Source organism: Cyclospora cayetanensis, unplaced genomic scaffold, assembly GCF_002999335.1.
Source record: "Cyclospora cayetanensis isolate NF1_C8 unplaced genomic scaffold, CcayRef3 CcayRef3_contig_42, whole genome shotgun sequence".
NCBI classification, from domain to species: Eukaryota; Apicomplexa; class Conoidasida; order Eucoccidiorida; family Eimeriidae; genus Cyclospora; species Cyclospora cayetanensis.
The window spans coordinates 189,091-209,312 of record NW_020312392.1 but is presented as its reverse complement, the minus strand read 5'-3'; the positions used below and the strand labels follow the sequence as shown (position 1 = coordinate 209,312).

The window sequence follows — 20,222 nt, the reverse complement described above, 5'->3', positions numbered from 1 at the left end:
GCAAAGCAGCTGCACTTAGTCAATGTGTTGCTGTTTTAGTCCTAAGCCTGTTTTTTTCGCAACATGCTTTTTAAGTATTCAGAGGTGGACTTCACCTCTTACAGGGCCTGCTCTGATATTTCACCAATACAGAATACCTTTTTCTGTTCGTCAACCTAGCTGCATTTAAGACCATAATGAAATTATCCGTAACAGCCTAGCCTGTCTCCAAAAACTGGTGACAAATACAATAATCCGCATTCTTTTCTCTATGAAAAACTCCGTTTTGCATGAGAAGTTTTCGATTACCGTAACTCCATTACAACCTAAGGCTGTTCGATCTCACAGACGCCGTAAGGAAAATCGTAGATCCCATCCTGTCCAATGTGAATAGAAATCAACTCAGAACCATCGACATGCATGCAAAACAATTTAGTGTCGAATAGTCTTAAACGACTGCCCTTAAGTGTTTAGGAGTGTCAGACTTTACCGGATATTTATCATGCTAGGGATAAAACAAAGCCCACAGTCAATTGAAAATATGAAAATTGTGCTGAACCTCTGCCCACACACTGTTGCTAGCTGAACCTTAGTTTTGCAGAATTCTATAAAATCACTACTCTGAGGCGGTTTCAAAAGACAGTCAAAAAATGAAAGCAGCATTTTCATTCAACCAACGCTCTTAGAAGCAAAACTACTAAGCTTTTTTGTACACTTACTCGCACAAACACCTTAAACTACCAGTGTCAACATGGGGACACGGAAACAGCGAATTACTCGTCAAATCCCAAAAGTTCTATACTCACGCTTGGTTTCCTTTTCAATGACAGCGCAGCTAAAACCAAAGCCAACGTTTCCTCATTTAAATTATAATACAACAGCTGGATTTGCTGAGCGGAGATATGCTGTATTAAGGGTTTAAAACCAACACTACTAAACACCATGTTTTGCTCTTAACACTTGTTTAGTAGCTTACACATCCGAATATCCCCGCAACCCCAAAGAGTTATACACATACTAACCTATTAAACAGTTTCTCGTTTTTCAAACACATAAATCTGAATTAATTTTCTATGCTTCGGTGCCTTACTGTGTCGCAATATCCTTTGATACATTTATTTTCCAAAGACACACAACACGGTTTGGCTTTTCAGCATGCCCATATGTTCCCATCTCTAGCGACAAGCGCCCAGCGGAAATAGGCAGCAAAGTACTGTGCGAAAGAAATATTTACCTATCCAAAAATATGGTATGGCTATAGCTCTTGTTACACTACTTGCATGTTCGTTTAGGCTATTGAGAAACACGATATTCCTCTGTGTACGCTCTCAATCTCTACCTGTCTCTACGTCAGTAATCACATAGCATTGGCATGCTGCTATGTGCAACCTACATTACAAAACGCACGAACCTAAGCACTGGTTGCCAGCCACGCGTGTATGCTGAACAGCCCATCAACACGCGCGCCTTGCAATTATTGACTTTAGCATTCTTGGTGGACACAAACTCTACCGGGTCGCTCAGTACGTTCAAGATTTGACACCACGATTGCCCCTTGTGGTCTCTCACGGTAAAGCACCAAAAAAAATTTTTGTCCTATGAAGTCATTGCCTACTGGCAGCAAGAAAAGACTCATATCAAGCACCGTTCCGCAAACTTAATTCCAGTTTGAAAGCGCAAGCTAATACCACCCACTTCATGGAGCAGTGGTGTACTACAATAGGTTGATCCGACAGAAATGAAAAATGCTCACATTGTCGCCATCTGCGGTTCCCTGGCACTGTCCTACGCTCAATGCATTGTTAGGTGGAATCCACCTCCTGGAAACCCACAGAGAAGTAACGCTCCCTCTAACACGGAAACAAGAGAAAGCTCCGAAGCGCCTTCAACTCACCTTGTCCATTTACGAACTATTCCCCATAGCCACAATGTCAACACCATTACTAAAAAGGTTAAGTGAGTAATCCAATATTTGCTATTTCTACGACAGAACATGGCAGCAGCAACGCTGAAAATACTTAAATATCAACTAATGCTCTAATGTTGTTAAACCAGATGCGTCAGAATTCTTCCAAAGGAGTCCTGACAGTGCAAACCGCCGCTCTCGTTTACGCGCAATTTAGGATTTCCATGCACTCGTAACTTTTTATGCGTGACTAAACAACGCCATCTTGCATAGCAACTGGTAAAACGTGAGTCATAAGCTTAGTGCACAGTAACATCGAAGAAATCAAGAATTTCCTTCACAGCTGTAAACCGAAGGAATGAAATTTGAACTATGTAGAAAATTAGCCATACTTCCTGCCGTGTCTTTTTGGTACGGCATCACGACCTTGGTCAAAAATCACCAAGTCAATGACCCAAACTGAACTTCGCGACGCGCCATGGCTCTGCACCTTCCACTTCCCTTTTCTGTAATGGATTTTATCATCTAGACTTTCACAATTGGTATACAGCCAGCTTGAAGAAATAGATTTCATGTACCGTTAAGACTATGACTACCAGAGATGCTGATCAAAATACCGGAAACAAACATGTAGAAACACAGCTGGCACAGAAAGAGTATGTAAAAAAACGTCGAGATCGGGATAAAAAAACGTAATTAAACAACAATGGATGGACAATAAATTCGACATTCAAAAGTTAAACCTTCCAAGTAGTGAATTCTTACATTTGGAACCTACAGGACCCCACTAACTCAAATAAGCCTGGCGGGACCAGAGGGCCAACCACTAGAGGCCCTTTCTAAAGAAAGCTGGTGTGTCGGGAACAAGGAATCCTACAATTAGCGTCCTCGAGATCGAGCGAGTACGAATGATAACGTGCCTAGTGGGCGACCGGAGAGCGTGTCAGACTGTTCGTGGTGCGTCTGTCCTCAACGGTCTATTAATTTTTGATCGTGACCACAAACGCCTTTCAAATTGTGTGCAGCAATACAATAGCCGTAAATCGACGAGTATTCACCAAGCACGCCAATTGTATCTTCATGGCCATTCAATGTTTAGTGAGCCAGTGAGCACTCTTCGCATGCTTAGCCCAGATCCTAATAACGACAATACTGGTAGCCAAGTCGGCAGGATGGCGCACTTTCAGACACAGTACTAATTCTAAGCGCCCTGAGCGACAGAAGGGAATATAAAGGTGCACCCGTTACTCCATCGCGCTAAGGCAGCTTGAAAATTTCTTACAGCACATCTTGGGTATGGCATTTCATGAGCAAGCGTAAGTTGCTGGAAGAAGGCTTTCGAGGTTGAATGATATTTACTCCGTAGGCCCCTTTTCCTACCCATATAGAGACTGGGCTAGAATGCTCTCGGCCGATTCTCTGCATGAAGCATTGAACGTATCAATGTGACGGTGTTTCGGACTTCCAACCACTGGACGGAACTATTGGGATGACTAAAGCTTAGAAAACCCTAAACACCCCAAGGCATGTGAATATCCCGGTAACCCTTTTCGCGAACGTACATGTCAGTTCAGCAAAATATCAATCTAGGATGAAGGGCATACCCAGTACCAGCCCTGCAAGACTTTGCTTTGTGCGTTACCTACACCAGAGAGTGAAAAATATGTTTACATACCATTCCATGGACATGCGCAAGTAGAAGAAAGCCTCATGTCCGAAACCATGCAACTTCATTCCTCGCACACATTCGCCGGAGACTTTCATCCATCCAACAGACCGGGCAGACATACGTAGCTTGCATCGCCCCTCATAGCTGGCAGAAGCATAACTACTGGCAACTATATCAGTTTCGCTATCGAGGTCCGTTCCTATGTTCCAAATAGGCAGAGCGGTCTCATACTGTCCTAGTACAATCCCTCATACACGCTACTCGATCATAGGGCCGACTCCCCCCGATTCGTTGTTCAGCAATTGGATGTACAACACCTGTGAATGGCACACTTCGCAACATACACCGACTCTAGTACACGAAGCATCTTGTACAATACGTGACAACTAAAGGGGCTGCTAACAAGACGTCCAAAAACAAGTGATGATCTGAAGATCCTTTGTTTGTGGAAGTTCCCATACTCCTTTCTCAAGCATTCCGTGAAAGCAGACGCTAAGACATTGTATCAATACGAAAAGACACCGACACAAAAAATATGGCCACATCAGCAGCCCCTTGAAAAATCCGATCATCGAGTGGAAGGCCGGCTATCAGGGATGGCTAGCGGGTTACGGCAAGCGACGAGGATAAAAGAGTGACAGGCCAGAGAGGCTCTCATGCGCTGAAAACTAAGCAAGGATAGCCTCAGTTTTATCAAAAGTGGACGATCGCATCACTTTCATAGCAATGCTCGTATGCCTCAAGCGCAGTCACGCACTGCAGTACTCCACCTATGGTGGCATTTGATGTCAAGCCACAAAATGCCTCAAAGTCAACTGAGGCGCCATAGTCAGCGTGATCCGCCACCAAGTACGAGGCCTTGAGCCAATGGCTGCAGGCTGCTCTATGAAGAGGCTTGCCTGCAAAAAAATTAAAATAGTTACAACTCACAAATAGCCCTAAGCGAAACACCGGCATTCCAGGGGCTGTACGGTTTGAGACCGACTCAGCGAGGAAATAGGGAACGGCACAAGAGTCAGCTGAAAAATTGGGCGGGGAATCTGTCATGCCATCAGAAGGTCATTTTACATGCAATGCCAGGGGAGCATTGCACAATCAACCACGATGGCAGGTGATACTTCGCCACAGTCGACTGTCGTCGGAGTCTCCTGGAGCAGAATTTTGCTGCATATATCGGCTGCAGACGCCTCCACTGCTCAGCCAGAAATTTCACAACTCCGCAGTATAGTAAATCAGCTCAGACGTCTTGCAGCAAGCCGGCATAACCAAGCTACGTATCCCCACCAAGTTGCCACCAAGTGCCCTATCGCTGACAACCGACACGGTAGTTGCTTAGCTGACAGTTCGGCTATTCTAATGGCTTGCAAAGGTCAAACTCAGTGACTCTGCTACGCAACATCCGGATGGAGAAGTCTATTTAGAACGCACGAAAGGGACAAACTCATTATGGGTTTACTATAACTACTCTTTTAAGAGGCTTGCACGCGCTGCGTGGCTCTCGTGTTGGCGTATACCCATGCACATCATCTACAATCTTGTATACTTGCCGATGGCGACTCTCGGGAGCCAAGAACGCGTGAGCCTTTTAAGCGCTCTGTGGCAGGGCAAAGAATCGACGCTTTGATGGACACGAAAGCCTGTCAGTCCGTCGGGATGGGATGACCAGTTCTGGGATTGCCATTTCACCATACAATATCAATCACACCAGTGGTTCAAGCTAGCCTGTGGGACAACTGTCTCGAAAAAATGCTGTTGAGGGGTCACTGGTCACATATGGGACTGTTGGAAGATACCTTACTCAAATTGTGCCCGGCACAGCGCAATAAGTGATATCCGACGTGGACTGGTTGTCAGAAGGAGCGAACTTCTTCTCAGAAGGATGCAGACAAGAGGTCTTCACGTAGCAGCTCCACAGCTTATTTTTGCCGGCAAAACAATAGCCAGCCTAACAAAATATGTCATCACAGACTGGGCGGAGGACTACAGCTAAACGCAAAGCCCGCCTAAAGCTGCTTGCGGACGTACGGTAAAAGGGAACATAGAGGAAGCCAACCGGAGTGCGTTGACTAGTTCAGCGATGCACATCATCCTCCGTAACAGGGGTACTTACCAAATGAATAATCTCTGTATACAGAATATTTGCTGGCAGCAGGGGACTGAGACCTCAAAGCTCTAACAAAGTAGCATCTTTGCACAGCTCGAAACTGGAATAAAAGCAGACACACAGAAAACGAGCCAGTGGCCGGTGTTGGGAGTGACAGGAGACTTAGTGACAGCAAACAGACAAAGTTTTATCACGAATTGATTCCTCCTATTCGTTTTCGGCTCATGATGACTCGCAAGCCACAGTCTCCTTTTTAAGTGGAAGACCTTTAATTGGTCCCAAAAAGCAAGCTTTTCCTACAAAATGGCACCACTCTCCCAAGGCTACCTACTGACGTTTTCCCAGCTAGTGTAAACAGCTGCACACGTGCAGCGTTCGGCCGTAAGTACGATTAATCCATATGCTCAACCACAGAAACCGGAGAGAACGTCAGCGAAAGCCATTGCGCGTCTACGAGGTTTAACAGATAGGTCGGCTGGGAAAAATCATGGTAAGTCGATCAGGGCTCCTGGCAAATATTATACGTTGGTCATGAATCGTCAAGGGCTCAAAAAAATTGATCATTGAGGCTGAATGTTGTTTTACTGAAATCCGAAGCTGGGGATTTCACTGGAATGGAGACAGAACAAAGCTTTGAGCAAGCTTGGTTGGCGCGTGGGGACCAATACAATACAGAGCAGCCCTGTGAGGCAATATCAATTACTAGTTACGGGATTCGGGCTAGACACAACAGCAGGGATTTGCGCATTCCTGCCATTAAGCGGAAAGAGAGTAAGCCATTTACATGGAGTATTTTTTTCACCTAGAGCAGCAACCTAACGTCCCACATCATTCTTCTAGCAAAATTCTTCAGACACTGGAAGTACTTGAAGAAAGTGTGCTAATCTCATTACTGGAATATATCGAGTACTTGGAACGCCGAGAGGTAGCAAAAAAGGATCCTACACAGACCTCTAATGTAAAGGCGATTAAGACCTGGGTGGAGGAAGTGGTTAGTGGCAGCAGACTGAAAGATTTTTCTCAGCGCGGATATACTGCACGACGTTAGCAGGGCTTATATTTGCTAAATCCGCAAGTGTGGGCTATGGGACCAGGAGGAGGGAGACTATTTTAGTGGGGACATTCCGCAGTCCTTGTTGTAGACGGTTCTCAACTATCACAACATAAGCACTGAATTCGCAAAGCGCATACGTGTTAGGTGGAAATGAGTCAGGGTACACGGTCGACGGAGTTCTGCAGCAAAAACGTAAGAATACGATTTATCGAGGCGTGGATAGCCCGTTGTATGGCAGCATTATGCAATTAATGCAAAAGGTTTCAGGCGCTGCTTGAAGCATTGAGCGAATCCTGACGCTCTTGACGGTTGAGGAAGTGACTCACGACACGGATCATAGAACACTCGCGTTGACCTTGAAACTAAAAGCAGCAAGATCAGTCAGGGCAAAACTGGCCAAATGGCCGAAAAAGCATTATGGGATCTGGAGGACCTGCCAATTAAATATCCGCTCGGTTGTATTAAGAGCGCGGCCTATAGTCAAGCAAAACGCATGTTGACAGAACTTAGCAAAAGAAAGAACATCGTTTTCATCAAGTTAATTAGGCGTGTCAGCAAGAAGGTGCCGTGCGCAGTAGACTATCATCAAAACTTTCCCTTCAGGTGTTGGCCTGTCAGTTGAAAGGGCACTCCGCGCACTAACACCATAAGAATAAGAGACCCTGTACTGAGGTGTTCTCACCGTGAAGGCAGATCGATGTGACTGCCACTGAAAACTACACAAGATTCCGTCACTATTTCACACTTCCTTGAAGCTGCATGTTTTTATAATGCAGGGGATCCATTGCCGTGCATCATTATGGGTCAGGCCAATGTCAAGGCGAGTATTCGGTACCTAAAGTGTAGCTAGCTGCATTTGGATGCATCCAAGGTGGTGTGCTCTGTGGCAATGCGACAAAGCAAGCTCCACCTGCACGTAATGGTGTATGCATAGAACCTTGTCTCTATCCAATAATTTTTTAAGTTTTAATTTTGCATAAATTTGGTTGTTTTCGTAAACCTCTATATCATTTCTAATGGCAGTCGCTAGTCCTTTAGGCCCTGCGGTTTTACACACGGGTGCGTAGCTGCAGGCTCAATGAGCGTGAAAGTAAGAAAACAAACATCGATTTAAGAAGGCGTCTTTCTTTAGTATCTACAATCAGTCCCAAGGCAGGAACAGAACTGCTTCTTGGCATGCTTTTCTACAGCCATTTGGGAACCTTGGGTTGAGTTGTTATCCGTTTTGGGACATTGCCACGCACACACCGGATCTTCGTATGAGATCTTCACTACCACGGCATGGTAAGGAGGGTCAGGTTTGCACCGATGCTGATCGGCAAGCACCATTCCATGGTCGCTTTGGTGTCGTCACAGCCGTCCATAGCCACTTAATGATCTCTGGGCCCTAAACCTTGGGTCGCAATGGCTATTTGGGAGCCTGCTCACACACGTTGAATACTGCTTCGATTTGCGAAAAAAGGGATGGCGGATTGAATATAGTGGTAGGTCAAAAGATGTTCCTCCTTAATATAGGCTGCATGAAGTGTACAGAACCAACGCTACACACCTTGGTAAACTGAGCTGCTCACCGCACTACCAGAGCAAGGCAATCCATGGACAGCACAGTTTAAAGATATATATAGTAAATAACTGCACTGAATACGCATGCGCTCTTACTTCCATTGACACCGCAAGGACCCTATAGCTTCTGATTGACGGGTAAGGTCTATACTTCTTATTTTACTGGAGAAACGGTTCAGGTACTGAGGTGGGTCTCTAGCATCTACCAGCACTGGTAGCCAAAATTAGGCATAAGCATGAAACGGTCTCGCACATCAAAGTCGAGGCTGTGCACTACGGATCACTGCAGGTAATGATGCAGTGTATTTCAAGCCAAATAGGGGAGACCATTTTATAACGCATACAACTAAAGATCTAACCACACCTTTCTGCCAGAAACACCGCGGTGGCAGTATCGCACCACGAAACTTAATAGGCTCGTTCTTCTATTTTTATCAACGGCGCACGCCGGTGGTAGTAGGGTTCACCGTACTCCGTTCAATTTAACGCTAAAATACGTGCATACCACATATGACTGTATGTCACATCAATCGGTGGCTGGCACAGCAGCTCCTCCGGCGGTGGCTTTGGCCTTTGATGCGCAAAAAGCTAAGAGGTCTTCGCTCTTCTTCAATTTTTTTGTGACTTTCCATTCCACGTCACTCTCAGGACATTTCTACTCTACTACGAACTCTTCGTCCGCTTCCTGTTAGCAAATCTGCATCAGGGTTCCAGCCTACTTTTCTGGGTAGTCCCCATCTACGCCCTAAGCCTCCAGTTTTTAATAATTTGGTCAAACCGTACAATTGATGCATAGCCTGTTGAGAGCAGCGAGGGGCAACATGAAAGACGGGATGTTGCAACTTGATGGGAGGACGCTGGATCGTCTTCGATCAGGCCAACAAAACAACGCTTAAACGACTGTGTGGTGGGCTTGCATTAAGCCGGGGGGAGCCAAACTAGGTCACCTTCAGCGAAACCCACTTTTATATGAGTTTTGTCTGCGTAGTTGCTGTGTAGTGCCTGAGCTAGCCCAATGAGAGCTGCTGCACCCTTAACCAGTTTGAGAAAGCGTTGCGCTGTAGGCGCTGATGTGGCCTCAAGCTCAGCAGCGGGGTCTTAGTGCGTAGCACTCAGGATTGACCCCTATTCTATTGATGGGCGTAACATTCTGCACTGCAAGCCTATTTGCCGCCCCTGCTTTAGAGAATAGAGACTCCATAACGACTTGTCGCCTTCGATGTATGTATGCAGCGCCTGCAGAAAGCCGCGCCGAACCCGCTTTTTCTGGGCTGTTAAATTTGGGGCGCCAGACATTTGGAAGAGCTTCAGTGGTCTTCGAGCTGCTTCAAAGAGCTTCAAGAATTGCAGAACAAAGTAAGCATCCCTGTCTGATAATAGTGTTGGTGGTAACTCATGATAACATACTAGGCGTTCCCTCAACAAATCAAAGGCACTGGCAGCCTTTACACTAGTAAGGACACGGATGAAGCGAACCATCTTGCCCAATGTACTCAGTATTCGAAAGCTGTATTGCGCCTTTTCGCTGTGCGCGGTTACAGCATACTAAAATTCAGTAACACTAGCGCCCACTGCCTTTTAGCAGCTTGAAAAGACTGATCTGGGAAAGTCAGTTTCACACAGATGCATTAGATTGCTTTGTAGTCTGTAGAGAATGCCACCTAGTCCTTGAGGTAGCTGCATATGCCAAGTCAGCACGCCTGTCTTTTAGGAGTAGCGTATGCCTTGCTTGTACCCTTGTGCCGTGCCATATGATTGACATGGGTTTGGTGCATTCACACTTGTGATAGATTTTGTCAAGGCTAAAGAGACATTGCAGGGCCCTAGATGGGGAGCTCAAGTAAGCTGCGGAGGGGCTTGAACTCACACTATGTTCCCTGAGCTTACTCATAGCCATATGTAATCTGTTGGCTTGCCCTACCTGAAGGACATGTGCACAATTCTCTTTCTATTGTAGGCAATGATACCAGCATTTTTCCTCACGGTAACTTTTCTCACTGCGATGGTCTCTGGCGGGCTGCGATGGAGTGAACTGCTACCACCAGATTTGTGTTCAATGCATAAACCTTGGAAGTACAAGAATAAGTCAAGGCACCTTGGTGCGAGCGGGGGCATGGGTATTGTTGATTTGAGGTGCAACAATTACGGCCACGGTCTATGGTCTGCACATGCCTTAAAAAGCTGCAATCAGTGCTGGGTGCAACTTTTCCAGAGCCTATATGAGGGTTACTATTCCATAGTAACACACTGCATATTGTTCTTTGGCATCAAACATCTTGATACTCACAAACGCATTTGGCTTATCAGCTTGCTTCCGTGGTCCATCAACTGCGTATTTTAATGTATCTCAGTAGAAACACAAGGCCTGCTGGAATCAAGATTTACCAAGGTTGTAAAGTCGACTACTGTGTGTCTCGAAGCATTCACCACTGCAGAAGCCTTTAACTTCACTGGAGTCAGTCTCTTCCGTAAACTTCACAAGCAATGTCCCCATGTCAGCGGAGGTTGCCCTCCTTATAAATATATGCTGGTAGCTAACAGTGTGAAAGAGCTGCGCTACACGTGTTTCGTTGTACAGCTCTTCTAGACATATTTATAACCTTGATTTTCCAGCGATTGCGCATTATTCAGTGGGCTGCCACCCTGTATCCCAGTAATTTAATTGGAGAGGTGCCAAGAATACACTTCCTACACTAGAAAAAGATGTAGTGTGCCCGGAAAATTCCCAACACTCTGTCCACCAGTCTGACGTGAAAATTTCGTCGCGCTGTGTACCAGACCTCTGTCCAGGTAGATGCTTATTCCATTCTTCATGGGTCGTGGGAGCATTATAGGCTATTACTCGAACGCCCCTGGAGATCCTAGCAAGCCAAACACATGGCCTCGAAGTTGCATTGGCGCATGCAGATACCGAATGTAGTCATATTCCGTACTGGTTCTCTGGTACCCGGAGTGTTAGATCAGCATATTTATAGGCATAAGAAATCTTTGCACTGCATAGCATGCCCAAAACCTCTTAAAGCATGAGTAACGGGTATTGGGGCGGGGGTGTGGGGGCGGACGTTGTCAAGGCGTTTAGTTCCTAATGAATTCTACAAGGTATTGCCTCTTGCCCAACGCGCCATTTTTTCTTTGTGATTATCGTGGGTAGTGCGGCTAAAGCAGACAAAGCGTGACTTAATAAGTTCCCCAGCTCCTGCACTACCATCCTCCGCAACCCAAGCTGTTCCCGACTGAGCCGGTAGTTCGCCCCTTCACTTGGCATCTTGTAGGGCATCAGTGCGGCGATGATCCTGGTGACTGTTGCATGTGACAGGACAGGCCAATGCGTAAAAACAAGTGACGCTAGAGATACAGCTCTTGTTCGCCGCGTTTTTCGACGGGCGTCTTGTACCCAATTGCCATTCTGCAAAGAAACGGTGGGTCGCCTCACTGGCCGGCGTTACCGCTCAGTGTCACGCAGTCTCTCTCTTCTGCTAAGAGTCATAGGTGCTTTGTCTTAGCGCACTTTTCGCTTCTTTTGGTGCTTTGAGGCCAGCTTCACAGGTATGTGAACCACCATCATCTACCTCGGTAGAATCATTCCAGATGGCAGCGGCAACGCAAATTTCCAGCTGAGATCGTCGATCTTGTGTCCAACTCCTCCCACTGCACCTGTTGAACATCTAGTTTATTGGCAGGAGTTTTCGAATTGCTTGCAAGGCCTTGTACCTCTTCGATGCCTGGCGTACAAGAATCACTGCCTGCGGCGGCCATCCGTTGAGCGTCCTCCGCCATCTGGCGGTGTCCTGCTACTGCTTTGTCCTCTGCTTCTTTCACGCCTTGTTTGACATCGGCTGCTGCGTGGCGTGTTGCGCTGTTCGTGAACTTTGTCGCCCTCTTGCTTTTGACTATTGGTCCTGTGCATGTAGTGCGCTTCCGCTCTATCGGCTTCCACTTTTTCCTCATCATGGAAAAAAAATTATTTTTCCTCATGAGTGGTCCTGGCTTTTGGTAGTATATTCCTGCCGACGCATGTGCTCTTCATTAGTGATCTAACTTGTTCGACGAAGCGCACACTAAGATCATCAGTGATTCTCTCCACCAAGTTTAAGCCTATCTATATCGGACGTTGTACCCCGTTTCCCTTTTTTCGACCCTTCTCTGCCCTGTACGATGCTGGTCTAAATCGTATTTCCAGATTGCTCCGACAAATTTTAAGATCTCAAGGTCCCGTCTGAAACAGCATGTCAGTCGATGATTACGACGATTCTGTCGAGAGCATATTTTCTACCTTCCACGCAGCATGGGCTTCCTTCTGTCCCGCTACTTTGAGCTGAGCTCATCAGTTCTTGTAGCGTAGCTTAATACGGATAACGGACTTGCCCCTTCCGCGTCAATAGGGTGACATACTTGCTTTTTTCTGCACAAATGGGCTAGTGTTTTCTCTTATCCCGTGGCTGAGTCTATCGTCTGCGTCATCAATGTGTTCTGAGGTAAGCTGAACGTTGCTTTTTCCTGTGTCATCTGGGCTGCCAATTGTGCCATGCACGCCGGTAACATCTTGTAGCCTTGGCTACTTCTGCGCTAAGAGAACGACGTGCTGACCCCTAAGAAGGATCTCTCTGTAGCCATGTCGCTAAGCTCCTCCTTTCAATATTTCATTCGTCTAGGCTTGCTGACATGCGAGCCGCATGCGCCTTGGCAGTTAGCTGGCTCGGTTTTGCTTGGCCTGTAGGCTCAAAACTGGGGGCCTTCTTCCTCGATAATTATTTCGGCAACAGTGTTGCCACTTGCCCCAATGTACCGCATCTGTGGCACTGATCGTCATTATTCTTTGTGACAAAGTTTCCAGTCAGGCCTTCCCGGGGCTGTACTCGGATCCGTCGTACCTGAACCACCTTGTCCAGTTCCATCATCGAGAGCTGATCCCCTACTCGATTCTTCCTGGACTAGCAACCCTGGCAGCCCCTTGCTAAAGCTTTCGTTTTCTAGTAGACTCACCCAGTCACGACCAGGCTCCAACCTTTGCTTGCCGGTACTTCTGTAGTATTTTCCACCTTCGGCATTCGGTACACGTCAGCCTTCTCAGGATGGTTTGGACTTACCCTGAACCTCTCCCGAGTCTTTCCGCTGAGATCTAATCCTATATCGGATATTCTCTAACAATTTCATAGCCTTCGGCTCAATGCGTCTTACTTATCTCCAACCATGAATCGGATTTTTGTGATAGTGCACCCCTCCCCATGTGAGCAAGGCGTAATACTAACGGCTGTTAAAGTAAATCCTCCAAGGCCGCGATGCCCCGCAGGATAAAGCGTTGAACGATTTTCAACGTGCCTGGCACTATACTTACCGCTGGGCGCTGTGTCTTGCGATACTACATAAAGGCGTTGATCTTTAGGAAGGCAGAGATGTAAGCGCGCCGCTCCTCTTAAGTAAGATCAGGTGCATTGTAGTACTGCTACACCTGCTTTAGCTACTCCCTCGGATTAGCGGGGGGAAAACATAGCTGGAGACTTACAACACGTTTTTATGCTCCCTTATTTACTATTAAGAGATGCCAAACAGTCGTCGATAGGTGTCGATGCCACCTCCATCACCTTTTGGATAGATCTGACACCTTTCGCATCCGGCCTCCTGCCCTGTCATTCAATGACTTTCTGAGCGTCGAGGTACTCTCCACTTGGCAGCTTTATGGTCTTATGTGCAATGTTCTTAGTGAACTTCCTGCATCTGGTGTTAGCATGGCTGCTGGGTCAACCGCAGCATGCTGGGCGGGCGTTCTAGAGGGCCGTTTCCTGGTATTGGCCCTCGCGAAGCTATATTATTGATGCTCGCCGTTGACCACTTTGTTTGCGAATGCTCTGTTATCAGTGGTGGCGGCTGCTTTTAGCTAGCCAATATGCCCCTCCCGCCATACGCGCTTTCGTATCGGGCGGCAGTTGTGGGTAGTCGTCAGCTAACTTTGCTGACTCTTTGTCTGCCATACTGTGTTGTAAATGCAAAAACCAATATGAATTCTATTGTAGCCGCGGGAAAGGGGGTCATGAGTGCGTTCGTGCGTAGGCCGTTCTATGGGCTGCGGCGTGGAGTCAAGCCTTGGGCTCACTCGGCAATGCACTATGGAAGATAGTGGTGGGTTTTCCAGTACTTCTGCTAGCTTTACAGCAGCAGAAAACAAGGTACTAGCCACAAATTCCCTGCCTGGCCATAGTCCACTTCTCGCTTTTCGCCATCTTCCCAGGCTCATCACCGCGCAGGAGCAATGTGAGACCACCAAAGGTCTTTTTCTTGCACCACAACTGTGAAAGCTCCATTAAGTAATCTCTAGGAGGCAGGGGTGTAGGCTCCAAGGATTATCAAGCTACGAAGTATGAGTTCTCAGGTAGCTTTTTTCCGCCCTGTTTTGTAATCTCGAGATCAGGCAATCAATAACAACCTGTTTTAGGAATTAGGCTTATTGACCAAACCCCCTGACTCCCTCAGCATCTTCACCATGGTCTATTAGCAAGGGGCTCCAATCCTGACCAATTGTGCACCTGCTGAGATTTCAGACTCGATACTATTCTAAACTTCCTAAGATCCCTTGCAGCGCCTCATTACTACCATTTTTTTGTTGAAAAATGCAAATGAATAATCAGAAAAGCTACCCTTGGAATTAATCGCTTTCCAAACTTTTACGGTCACTGGACCTACTGCTGCGCGGCTGTGAGTTACGCTCCAGTGCGAAAAAATCAGTCTTCGCCATTATAATTGCTGCAATCCTTTGACAGATCACTAACCCCAGTGCAAAGTAAACACTTACAGACGGATAGGTCGTCAAAAATGCCCTTAACGTGAAGTGCTGCATTGAAGCCAAGTAGGCAACCCTGGTGAATAGCCTCCGTATTCGCCCATTGTGCACCAGTGCCACTTCAGGCGCAAGCACCTAGCTGGAAAAATAATTTGGCTATGTGCTTACTCTTCATCAGCTCCCATAGCTGAGTTCGATTCCCTTGTTTAGCTTACTACGGAAGAATAACGTGCAGTCATAAGAAATTCTGGAATAAGAACCTTTCCATCATTTATTTTTTACATGCAAAATCTCATAACATAGATGATCACTCGTTCGCACTACACCTTTAAAGGGGCTGAGGGGTGTACTAGATTGTGGGCGTATACGGGTTGTAGTCCTTTAAGTTTCAGTTCTTGGAGTGTGCTTAAACTGCGAAGATAACAGTTGGACGCGAGATTGTAAAGCTAGTTTTACTGTTTGTAAGCATAGCAAAAGTCTAAGATGATTGCGCACTGCAGTGTTATGTAAGGGGATTGAACTATTTTCGAAAATTGCTGGTGGCTTCCTCAGATATGAGGCATTTGGTTCCGGATACGCCAAATTAAAATTATTCCCACCAGTAGGCGCCATCGAAAGAGACCATGACAGGTTGTTGGCACATTAATGTTTTTAGCCATGTGGAAGGTATCAGATTATTTTGCTGCACTCTATGGAGTTGAAATTGGGCATTACTACCTCAACAGCCTCGCTAGATGGAACTGCGTGAGCGGTGCGCCCAACGTAGTCAAGGACAGCCCAGCCCTCGCCCGCAAGTAGCTTACAAGCCTGTTGAGCCATTTTTTCCACCTCACCTGCGCTGGTATACAGAGAGGCATAAGTGTGAGCTTGGGACAGGGTATACCCTGGAGTTACCATAATACTACTCTTCATTTCATATCCAAACTTCATTCCATTCACTGAACGCAGCGCCACCACATGGCTACAAGCTACATACTACTTTCGAGGATAGGTGTGATTTAGGGTTTTCCTGCTGCTTAGTTGTCATGAACACCTCGAATAAGCCGCTCAAAAAAGAGCATTAGACCATTTGTACTTACGTGCTGGTGAGTTAGTGTATGATTTGTGCCCAGTGATAGCCACCGGGTGAAGGAATAACTCGTTAATATAGACGGTATTCTTGAGAACGCAGTTTGCCTCGGAACGCCCGTCGATGTAGAATGTATACACCTGGCATTTCTTTGTATTTGTACACAAGGTTCTGCACTCTGAAACGTCTTGAGTTCTATCAGTTACGCCAGAAAGGTACGGGGTCTTGCTGTCAACACCTATATACAGACCTTGGGTCATTGAAACTTTGGAAATTGCACTTTGAAATAACTGCAAGAAGGAGCCGTGGGCCGCCTGATATTTTAAACTCATAGCTTTTGACTTGCTGATTTCGCAAGCAGAGCCTTTCCCGTAGCAGTTACCGTCCTTATTTGAAGTCAGTTCTTCTATAGCACTGCTGCTGGTGCCAAGAGTTGCAGTAGACAAGAATAACCACGGAAACTGCCTTACTGAGCATAATAAACCCACCGCAATTTACCTATTATGCCTTGTCGTATATCGCGATACGAAAAAACCGCTGCATTACACCTTCATCGCTCCCATCAGTCGGGTCGTGCACTCAGGCTGGTATTCGCAAGGAGGTGATCCTACCGACCTACGTGAGGAATTGCACACTTTAAGAATGGGAATATACTTGCTAATGTATCCCAAAGATAACGTGAACGACGTGTTTATGGATACGTAAAGCAGCCATGTGACTAGTATACTTAACCTCCCATGAGGGCTAATATGGTTAGCTGGGATTCAAGGAAGTAAGGAGGCCTTAGAATGACAGCAGTAATAGAGTAGTTTTGTTTCGGCTTCTGCCCAATCTCTAGCTGCTAAGTTGACCCGTGCTTTCTCCCTTTCCTCACAAGGAACTCCCCGGACCTGTCAATGGTTTTGTTTCGTCTGCATACCAGCTTCCAATGTCAGAGTGTAGCACTAAGGCATTTTTCCTTACCTAGGGTGGTGGAACACCCTGAAGATCGCTGTACTCGCTCGTTCCGTCTTTCCGCATATGTGATGGTCGAGCAAACGGGGGGTCCCACAATGGTTCCCATCGACTCAAGGGCTCTACTAATGCCCTGTCCTCCTTCAAGATGTGACACTTCATCTCCTTCAAGAGGGGAAAAATACAAGGAAAACCCAATAGGAAGACCGTTGCGCCGTTGAAGGGTGACACCAGTTTTCCATGAGCGGCATTGTTTCGTGAGGATATGCCATTCCCACAAGACACACCCCTCAGAATACTTCTGGCAGTGACTCTGGCACTCTTCTGGTGTATGTACAGTGGTGGCAGGCATCAGCAATGCTGAAGGTTTGTTGTGGAGCTCTGAGCTCGGGTAATTCTCCGTCTCAGAGACAGTCCAGCCATCTGAGAAACAGGAATTGCCTCCAGTGATTACTGAGTCAACAAAAGGACAAAGAGCAAGGTCACTTGCTTAAAAGAGGTATTGTACAATAGGCCGGATAAGAGCCAGAAAGTCGCCTGAGAATCCTTGTCCAAGTTTCCTACGCATTGTATGCTGCTTTCATAATCAAGCATTAAGTAATATACCTGTGCAATGCCAGGGCTTTCCTGCCTACTCTGCCCAAGGCGTATATTATTGCACAGGTGGAATTAAATGACATACACTCTATGGCCGTTTCACAGTCCTTTGTTGCTGAGATGGTGCCTTCTTGCTTGCGGATAAGGATTTTGGATGTGGGGTTGTCCCGTCGAAGAGTGCAAAAGTTCTTCACACCGTCGAAGGACCAATGTGTACAAGAAGAAACAGACTCGCACACGTTTGAGCAAGCTTCCACTGAGTCAGCTTTTAAAAGATATATTTTCTTTCCTTTGCCTAGGGTGAAGCCACGTAAGTGACACCATCCCCAACATGCTTGTGGCGTCAGGTGTGCCGCAAAGAAAGCGAACATAGCGACGAAAAAGCCATATTTTAGCATTTTGGGTGTAGACTACTGGACATCTGATAATTAAGGAAGGACACTGTCTAGTCTTCAAATACATTGCAACGAGTATGGCAAGGAGGCGTATAAATGATAGCGCGGTAGCAGTTGCGATACGTGATGCTGTTTTCCTGGAGATCGCTAGATTCAAGACATCACTTGCATGCTGATGTCAATGAAGTCCATTATTCGGTATCAAATGCTTCCTATCATTGTTAAAGGTGCCTGTGTGGTACCGGCAGCTCGGCTGGTGTAAGGACCTGTAGCGTATGGTTGTGCAGTTCTCACCACAAGTCCTCTTTTGCTTAAATACACGACATATGGGCATTTAAGGAAGAAACTCGACTCTTAAAATGTTGATAAACGTGGAAAGTGACGGCGCCCTCTCCGCACGCGTGCCACGGCCATCTGCACGGGGGCCCTCAGCTGGCCTGTGTTTGGAGCATGTATCACGTAGAAGAGAAGACCAACGCACAATGAAAGAGCCTCTGATTGAGCATAAATCTGTATCCTTGAAGTGTGTTGAGTTTAGAGTCGTTATTTAATACAGATGTGTGATATATCCCCCCGTCAATGTGTGCATGTAGCGGCTGGGTGCGACGGCTTATTTTTAGACGAAGCTATAGCGAGGCGCCACCAGTGAACAAACAAGCAACAATCAGTGAAAACATTCAATGAAACTCCAGAAATTTAGCAGCTTCAAATGGTGAAATAATGCATACAAGCTTTTTGCCAATGTACTACAGACGCCCGCTGCGATCCATCGAAGGCATTTTGTTTGGGCGCTCATTCAAGGGATACTTTATGGCAATGTGTTTTTGCATCGAATGCAATATCACATCTAGTGAATCCACGCTGAGCAGTTCTATTACTGAACCTCCTGGAACAAATGAGCTCTTTGACATGTACTGGCTGTAAACAACAGGAATTAAGGACAGTAGCACTTGGATAATGGAAAGAAAACGTATATTAACACAAAAGAGCATTGTTGCTGTTTAGCTAGCGAAGACCCTAAACCCTCAGTATTCTTGAGCTAATGCCGCTGATGTTAGAAAAACCATTAACATTTTTAAATGCAATAACAAGCTATGTCAACAATAATGGGCAATGGTGTCAGGTCTTGAGGGGGGTTTTAACACATACGATGCCTGCCGGAAGTGTCGAACTTCATTCTGTCGGTACTTTAGTCTGCATGTTCAAGTTTACCATAGCCAAGACACGCATATGTGCCGGTATGAATAGTGGAATGGAGTTGAAAGGAATTAGGAAGAAATGTAGCGAGTGTCCTAAGCTGTCAAGCATTTGACGGCTGAGGAAAGGGCCACCCGCGCAATGTGACGTTTGTTGCACAGCATGCTATTCGCGAGCTTCGGAATATTATTAGTGTGGCATTTTTATAGACATTCGATACCAATAGTTGCTATGTTTATAGGGTTCACGATGCCTATAGTAAATTCATATACAAGCACTTCCCCAGGCACCGCGTGCCATGAGTTACGCAGTATTTGTGAACAATTCTAATGAGCAATGAGGAAAGCTCAGCTCTTCAGCACTGTTTTGATAAAGCGATAGAATTTAAACATGATAACGATAGAACTTAAACATGATATTTTGGGCATATCAATGCTGATCCGCCTGCTGACGCTGTATTGCATGTTTGTGTAATTACTCTTGCCACTTGAAATTTCACACCACGTTACGAATTCACTTAGTTGCTACTTGTGATCTGGTGCAAAAACGCTTTTTGGTTGAGTAGCTGAGATTCAAATTGGGGTTGCAAGCTTTCAAAAAACGTTACTGTTGCTAGATCCCGCGTGCTGGAGGCTACCAGACAAGCCGTAGTACACAGCAGGTTGTGAAATGCATGGATACGCCTAGGCCTATTGGCCAACACAAAATATCACCTTATTCGCAGTAGGTCCAATAAGGCTAAGAGAGCGAGCTAAGTGTAGCCATAAGCTCTATTAGCTTTGACCCCCCGACACTGGTTAAGCTACAGCAAAGCCAGCGTAAAATGACCGTAGATAAACTTTGAGCCCAAGAAGCTGCCAGGAATACTTCACCACCTTAAGTTCCTTGCGGACATGGCGTATGAGATAAGACGTAACATAAGCATGAGGCTTAGCGTCGTAGGAGTGCAGGAGCCAATGG

The 20,222-nt window shown here is 46.3% G+C and overlaps 1 protein-coding gene across 1 annotated transcript; it reads right to left on the bottom strand.

Annotated features, from left to right (window-relative positions):
- Positions 1–15,719: 15,719 nt before the first annotated feature.
- On the bottom strand, positions 15,720–18,068 carry LOC113146602. The gene is made up of 4 exons (XM_026334451.1): positions 17,680–18,068; positions 17,083–17,558; positions 16,130–16,588; positions 15,720–15,988 (listed from the first exon to the last, which is right to left on the bottom strand). Exons 1-4 carry the CDS (start codon positions 18,066–18,068, stop codon positions 15,720–15,722), a joined length of 1,593 nt encoding a protein of 530 aa, XP_026190236.1.
- Between the last annotated feature and the right edge of the window lie 2,154 nt (positions 18,069–20,222).

Coding starts and splice junctions, on each gene's coding strand:
- LOC113146602 (XM_026334451.1), bottom strand. CDS start 18,068: ATGCTAAAATATGGCTTTTTCGTCGCTATGTTCGCTTTCTTTGCGGCA. Junction 16,589..17,082: donor AGGGTGTTCCACCACCCTAG/GTAAGGAAAAAT, acceptor TATTATGCTCAG/TAAGGCAGTTTCCGTGGTTA. Junction 15,989..16,129: donor ATACACTAACTCACCAGCAC/GTAAGTACAAAT, acceptor CGCTGCGTTCAG/TGAATGGAATGAAGTTTGGA.